Raw genomic sequence first — 8,267 nt, forward strand, 5'->3', positions numbered from 1 at the left:
TAAGACGTTCAGTTGTTACTGTATTCATTTATGGTTTTGCTGGGAAATTGTCAGCCTGTGGCTTTCATGATAAGTCAGTGGTGCTGAAAAATAGGCTATTTGGTACCTTTTAATAATAATAATAATAATAATAAAAATATTAATAACGTTATAATGAAAATGGTAATTGGCAAATTTCTAAATTTCTTATTTCCCTCGAGCCAAGTCGAACTGTCTATACCTATCAATGAAGCATAAATGCACAACCAAGTAAAGGTCTATCATTCGAATATATTTCCCGCTTGACCTGTTATAAAATGCTTGTTAATTGTGTCTAATTTACGAGCCAATAGGAACATGCGCCTCCTTGTCAATAAATGTTACAGTATATATAACTGAGGCAGACGCCTCAGTTAGCGAGATTGTTTCTGTACAAGCTTTGTGTGACATCTGTGAGTAAAAAGCACATTCACTAGTGCTTGTAGTGATTCACATTTCTGGATATTTCTTCGAAAGCCTTCATACATTTTCCGGACTATTGATATATGAAATCTTTGCCTTTATTTCTACACGTATTTCACAAAGGAGATATCAAATTCGAATCATGGTTTAAATGTAGGATGCACAAGCTCGAATCTGTGTTTGAATTTCGAGGCTCAATTTCTGTAAATTTTCATTGTTTGCAAATGTTATTTACAGCTAGCGATGAATAATGTATATGTGTATACATATACATGGACGTACCGATCTTAAATAACTAATAACTATTAGTAACTTTCATGATAAGTCAGTGGTGCTTAGAAGAGAACGACTGTTTGGAGTAGTTATCTACGGTACTGGATAAGAGGCATTTCTAGCTGACATTGTTTGAAGAATACTACAATGAACATTAATTCGAATTACACAGAAAACTCAAACGTAAGCATAATGGATAACGAAACGAATAACATATCGTCAGCAAGCAAATATGAGAGTCTGGATCATCTAAACGCAAGGTATTCAAAAGCGCTTCTTCCGTTAACTGTCTTTCTCGCTATCCTGGCGGTCATCGGCGTCGTCGGCAATATTATTGTTATTCTTGTATTCTCAATCAGCCGTGAGTACAAAAACAGTAACTTCAAAATTTTCGTCTTATGTCTTGCCGTCGTAGACCTAATAACGTGTGTTTCACTCATCCCCGCAGAGGTTGCGAAACACGTTCATTACTTTTCCTTTGAGAGTGAAGCTGCTTGCAAAATTAAATGCTATTTCAATGTCTTTGGTTCTAGTTCTGCAGCTCTAACTCTGACCCTGATATCAATTGACAGATTTAGAAAAGTGCATCAACCCATGAAAAGGCAGATTTGGCCGTCTTTAGCGCTTAAACTGTGCATGGGATGTATTCTGTTCTCGATTATCTTATCGTGGCCCGCAGCCCAGATGTGTGGCATAGAAAGTGCTCCGATGAAGAACGTGTATGGTGGTCGTACAGTAGTATACCTCTGTGGAGCGGAGAAAAAATATCAGAAAAGCGTGTGGAGAGATGTGTACAAGTATGTTTTATTCATTTTGCAAGGGATTGTTTCAATAGCTTGTATTTTTATGTACATAATGATAGGAAGGGTCATCGTTAAGAACTGGGGAGCCCATACTGCGGGTAACACTCTAAGATTCGATTCAAGCAGCAGATCGTTCGACTCATCAGTAAAGGAATCCAACGTCAATGAAGTCTTCATTGGACCTGAAGATGTCAACAATTCGAGCGGCGGAGTTCAGACTGAAGCTGAGCAACAACAAGAACAACAGCAACCAAGGAAAACCCTCCGAAAACAAAGTAGCGTCTTCAGCAATTTCTCTTCGACTGGCCGCCGATTGTCCACTAATGATGCAGCCGCAAAACGACGAATGTTCAACCGCCAAACGTCAGGATTTGGATTTCGACATTTCCCATACAAGACCCTGATTTGGTTCATTCTGACAGTCATATTTATCGTCACCTATATCATCTACTGTGGCCTTTCCATTAAGGTGGCGATGGTGTTCACACTGTCACCACGTGGGTTTGCTTTATTTGCATTTTTCTTCAGACTCTACTTTTTAAATAACGTGGCCAATCCCATCATTTATGTTCTCTTAGACATCAGATTCAGGCGATCCTGCAAGAAAATCTTCGTTATGGTGAAACGATGTGCGTTTTGTGGCAGAAACAACTGATTGGTCTAGAGTGGGAACTATGAAAATCACAAATCCATGGCGTGGCTTCTACATCAAAATAAGTATATGCGGATACTGTCGAAAGCATGACATCACTTAGTGTATGTTGCAGTTTGCAGTAACATTTTAGACAATATATTAGAAAAGCGCCTTTACCTGCATATAAATGTGTCCTTGGCGTAGTTCATGTGTCTGGCATACAAATTTATTTATATAACTCGGATACAGTTGTAACGACTTCAAAAGAAAATGCCACAGAAAGCCGACATTATTATTGCAAATACAAGTTTTGTTGCTAATACTGTTGTTTATTTCATTTTTGCATTTGCCCAGTGAATATCCTTGCAATGGTGGTGTTTATGTATATTTCTACCAGTATTAGTTTTATGTGTTTGCAATCCCACTCTCAAAATCTTTTATCGAACTGAAACTCGTTTATCCTTGTAAAAATATATCAACCAATTCCTTCTCTTGGCTAATTTTAACTGCAAATTGGACTTGTATGTGACGCCTAAATTCAGTTCTACTGTCCTGTAATTTACATTAATAGCCTAGACTCATCTTTGATATAAGCTTTTGTGTGAAGAAAATTATAAGAACTGCATGTTTGTTTTAATCTAAATATGTACGAAACGTGTTTCCAATTCCTCCCCTCAATCAGAGGATACTTTCAGTACCGAGTGGTCCGAAGACAAGTTTGTAAAAAGATTAAATTGCATGAAGGAAACATAGCCTCTTTTATCCACTTCCATAGAAGACCAACTCTCAGATGATCCTGTTTAATAAAATGTTACTTGATATTATCTACCAATCGAGACCCTTCAAACCTGTATATGACCTATTTTATATTGACGTTTTCCCAGACTGGTTTCGATTTTATATATATAATTATCCTGAGTCCCATAATGTAAATTAACATTCATCTTTCCTTACTCTTGCTGTTATTCGGAATCACTCTTTCACACAGGCATTCTCTCGCTTTTCTCGAAACTTCTCTGCCACTAGTGTTTCAGAGAGAATATTACCTGGTTTTACTGCTTTTCAGGACCTTCCACCCCAGGTTGAATTGAAATGAGACCATTTCAGTTGACATGTATAGTCTTGTGATTCTTAATTTAATCCTTTTTAATTCAGTATTGATCACAATAATTAATACTATTAGGAAAGAATTTCTGGGTAAAATTATTAGAATTGAAATTTTCTTTAAATTGTATCGAAAGTAATTTTTCACTAAATGGTATTTAAAGCAATTTTTCACTAAATTATATTGAAATCATTTTTTTTATTTCAGGACTACAAGTGTATTATTTTAATAAAAATTGTGCTTTTATATGAAATTGTAAAAAAATCTCTTGCACTATATAACAATTCTTTTCCATTCTAAGCCAGCCAGTGTGATGCTAAACAAGCAAATTCCATTTTGCTGAGTATAATAGAAACAGCAGATTTTCTGTCTGATGAGGTACACAGACATAGAGAATATCAGTGGTGGAGACAGAAGCCGTACTCTGATTCGAAATGAATAAAACACAATATATAGATAGACGAATGTCCATATTTGGCCTTGAGATTAGATATAAAAAAATCAAGTATAAATTGAGACCAAAGCAAATCAGTTCGTTCATCAAGAATCAGAGAGGTCTGTCTTCAATACAGGTAAGCTTTGTTAAAAGAGACTGAACTCTCTCTCTCTCTCTCTCTCTCTCTCTCTCTCTCCATGGACAAAGACACTTCTTAAGTTATGAGTAAATTCTTCTCATTGCAAGACGTGAGAAGAAGGTCATGAGAAAAATCTTCACATAACAATACTGTCGCAACTCAAAAAATGACCGTCCGTAGAGTTAGTCTGTGTTAGTAGTGATATTGTTAGCCACGTCAACTAGGGAGATTTTTGTTAAATAGATGAAACATTGCAATTTATACTACGAATGAAACTGGTGACGAACTGATAAATATTTCATATTATTTTGCAGTATAACGCAGATTTTAAGAATACTCTACAGCGTATATTAATCGGTAATATTATTCTGATGTCGTGTAATGACATTGACATGCATCTGAGATCTTCCTTCTGAAATTTATAAATGTCCTTTCTGACGACAGAAAACGACCATACAATTACATGATAATATCCTAGATACCATGTAGCATTCGGATATCTATTTGCGTTGACTAAAAGAGAAAAGCTTGAAATTATGCATGGCCATTCGTATGTGGGGATTTTGTGCGTTAGCAATCAGTGTAAAGGTATATTTAGGTAAATACGTTCAAGTATAAATGATAATTTCTACTACAAATTTAATTTTCAATTGAAATGTTCCCACAAAATCCACCACAAGCTGTGCTGACTGCGTCTGATACATATAATCTGGTATCTAATTACAGTTTGTAGGCCTGTTTGTTCAAGCTTCTAAAGGTTTGGATCCTATTAAAAGTCTCCTATAAAATTCTAATTCTAATTCATTTTGTTAATTGTCATATAATTGTCATAGAAAGTAAAAGTCATTACAACATAAACCTGCGAGTAGAAGTTAGATCAGCATATATAGATGACGCTATTTTAAATCCTGGAGGGAATGGACGACCGATTGCTGACCACCGTAGTGTCCAAATAAACCTGTCGCTATCTGGAGGCTGTTGCGTTGCGCAATATCGATTCGGAAACCGTCTCTGAAGATCTGCTTGGGATTTGGTCGCGAGTCGGGATGCGCGACGAGATCCTGATTAACCAGGGGACGTAATTCATGATTCACGTGATGGAGGAGGTGAACTGACTAATGTCGATTAAACACTCAACCAAAAGCCACCAGTGTAACGGGACTCTGAAGAACATTCTTAAGAAGGTGTATGAAGGCCGTCCTAAGGATTGGAATCGGTATATTCCGGTCATGCTATTTGCATGTTGGGAAGTGCCACAAGCGAGTTTGGGGTCCCTCCCCCCCCCCCCCCATGAACTCCGATATGGGAGGACCGTACGAGGTCATATCGCGGTACTGAGGCAGTTGTGGACTGACGACCACGTTGTTCAAAAGGTACGTACGACATATCAGTATTTCACTGACTTGCGTAAAAAAAACTGGAATAAGCTTATACGTTAGCAAAGGAGAATCTCAAGCAGGCGGAATCTCGTTAGGCGAGATACTACAATAAACGCGCTAAACCATGCGAGTACCAGGACGGAGGCAATGTGTTGCTGCTGTTGCTCCCAAAACACAACAAGCTACATGTTTCGTGGAGAGGGCCGGACGTCGTAACCGGGACGGTTAGGTGGTCAAACCTACTGAATATGGCTACTGACTAAAGAAGAACTTTACCACGCCAATCTCCTTAAGAAACATATAGAATGAGAGGCCACGGAAAACACCGTTGCGAACTATCCGTTGACGAAGGCGGATTAGGGAGAAGTGAAAGGAGGTAGAGACGTTGCTGTCAGGGTATTCCGATGAACTTACGGAGCTACCAGGGAGAACGTCACTAGGCGAGTTCATCTTAAAGCTAGTGGACGACCAGCCAGCTCAACGGAAACCTTATGTAACAAGATAACCGTGTGATTTCGGACTTACAACAGAACACTACTGATGGTGATACAAATGCAATGTTTAATAATAAATGACTTAAATGAGAAAACAATTGTGATTAATGCGTGCATAGATAATATCCAAATGTTGGATCAATTAACATAATCAGAACGAAGTTAATAATGAAAATATAAATAAATTACCTTACACAGTACAAGGACGAGGGGTGAATGATTCATCGTGATTTAACAACGAAAGAATGATAAGTTTGGCTCAAATAGTAAAACTGTGATATTTTACTCATATAGTAAAAATGAATTCACTCAAATAGTGAAAATGATGCAGACATAAATGGACAAATGTACAGAATATATTTACAGTCCCAAAAACACACTGGGTATTGCAAACTCTAAAAGTTAGCCGACGGCTAAAAGATTACATGTGTGGAGTTACACACTCCGTCACCAGCACACTTGGCCACCAGTCACACTGGTGAATCAAGCAGTCAGTATTCCATGTTGGTCAATCAAGCAATCAGTGCCCACCATTATCGGTCAGCAAAGCCCGATCGCCTGCTACTCGACCAACAACACTGTTTACTCAGCTCTACGGCTGATATGGTTCAGCTTCACAGCTGATATAATCAGCTTCTATAGTTAGCTCTGTAACTGGTGCCACGTTGACTCCGATCACTCCGATCAGTTGAAAATACATCTAACACTGTGTACTATGCATGGCACGGGTATGTACGATAAAACGTAATGACGTTCTATACGGTAAGCTACATAGATTATATCATCGGCACAATAATTACAAAGCAATACACAAGTTCAGAAGTGAACCTAACCGTGTCCGACAAGAATCCTACGGTGCTAAACGTTTCTTAACATGCAACTTTAAATATTGCTGATATAAATCTCTTGCTAAGTTACAAACAAGAATAGAAAATATTTGCATGACATTACGTAAGCCAAAGCTATATAGAAAATTTACAAACATAAACGTGGTAGTACAATAATTATATTTTATACACAGACGATTCCGCAATACATCGTCTGTGCACCAGAAGTATTCGGTTCTTCCCATCGAAAGCATTTCGCACGTGCGGCATGGGATGAACCGAACTCACTATTTCGAAATCTTTGTACAATATACATAAATCACCCTCGGGTAACTTTGTACTAAAAAAACACGAAACCCGAGTACATGTATTTAATAAATAAAAGGATTTATGCAATTCCGAGATACCGTACTACTTTTGCCCCAAGCGAAGCTGCAGATGGTAAGGGAAGCAATTGAAGAAAAGATTGCTCTGAGAATAGTCGAACCTGCCGACTCCACCTCGGATGCAGGAGGTAGCAGGTTTGATACCAAAAGCTTTTAAAAATGATACTAGCTTCGCTCGGCAATCAACCTTCGAGGTTAAAGTTAGGACTGGTTGACCTGATGTCAGGATAATGTGAGTGGGTGGGACATGATGCTACATGTCTGGGCCATAATGACCCAGTGCTAGATGTTACCATAAACTGCCACACTGTGGAAATTGTAACGATATGAAAGAAACGTTTTTGAAGCTATGTTAAAAATCGAAATCAGACAACATATCACCTCCCTTAAGCTCAAACAATAAATAAAATAAAATTAACTTAAAATGTTTGGTTGCTAAAATGGAGAGCACAAAATATGTTATATTCTTCTAGCTAAATAAATATAGAGCTGGGAATTTAATTTCACTGATAAAATGTGATTGTTGCTGTTCCATATACCAGCACCCTTCTGAAATGTGAACTCAAGTATTGCCATGAATTTTTTAAAGAATTAAAACTACTATAAATTATGAATTCTTTGCAGCTGACAATCAGCTTGCATAACGGCGAAAGAAAAATCCAGATGGTAGAATTAAAGATGGCAGATTCTCTGATTATTCAGAATCAAACTCACCCCACAATTCTACGGAAGTTTCATCAATGATGATGGGTAATGCAGATGAAGCAGCTGCAAACTTCAACTTTTCACCGATGACTCTCAAACGTGTGCCAGAAGAGGAAGAGGATTTTCCACAACCATTGTCAGAAGGGATTCGGAAAGAGATTGAACAACTGGAGAAGGAATATGATGCTGTATTTAGCCAAAGATATGCAAAGGAAAAATCAACAATTTACAGACAACACAAGAAAGTGCCAATGAATTGTTCAACATGACAGATATATTCATTCTCTGATTGATAAAGTTTGACAGGTATCTACCAGGATTCAGAAAAATGAAGCAGAATGACCAGTTTCATTTACTCAGGATAAGCTGTACATTGATGGTTGTTTTGATTAAAGGCGCGACATTTACAAAGTTGGTAAGTTGGGGACTGGAAACCTAATTTTAACAAGTAAGTAATAAATTACCCCAAGACAATTTTCAAAGAGACCAGACCGTATTAAATAAAAACTGAGAGAGTCAAATCTATGGCGGAGTCTCATTAAGCAACCACTTATATGTTCGGACTCAATAAATTTTTCAATCGGTACATGTGAGAACCACGCCATGGATGGAGCATAGATAGGTACCGAGGCATTAGACTGTACT

At 37.7% G+C, this 8,267-nt stretch overlaps 1 protein-coding gene across 1 annotated transcript; it reads left to right on the forward strand.

The window, feature by feature from the left end:
- Positions 1-390: 390 nt before the first annotated feature.
- Positions 391-2,471, forward strand: LOC149774555 (uncharacterized). The gene has a single exon (XM_089945057.1). The coding sequence runs from the start codon at positions 862-864 to the stop codon at positions 2,170-2,172; it is 1,311 nt and encodes a 436-aa protein (XP_089801183.1). The 5' UTR covers positions 391-861; the 3' UTR covers positions 2,173-2,471.
- The last annotated feature ends 5,796 nt before the right edge of the window (positions 2,472-8,267 follow it).

The sequence above is a fragment of the Sinohyriopsis cumingii genome, unplaced genomic scaffold (assembly GCF_028554795.1).
Source record: "Sinohyriopsis cumingii isolate HCF-2022 unplaced genomic scaffold, ASM2855479v2 utg000198l, whole genome shotgun sequence".
Lineage (NCBI taxonomy): Eukaryota > Metazoa > Mollusca > Bivalvia > Unionida > Unionidae > Sinohyriopsis > Sinohyriopsis cumingii.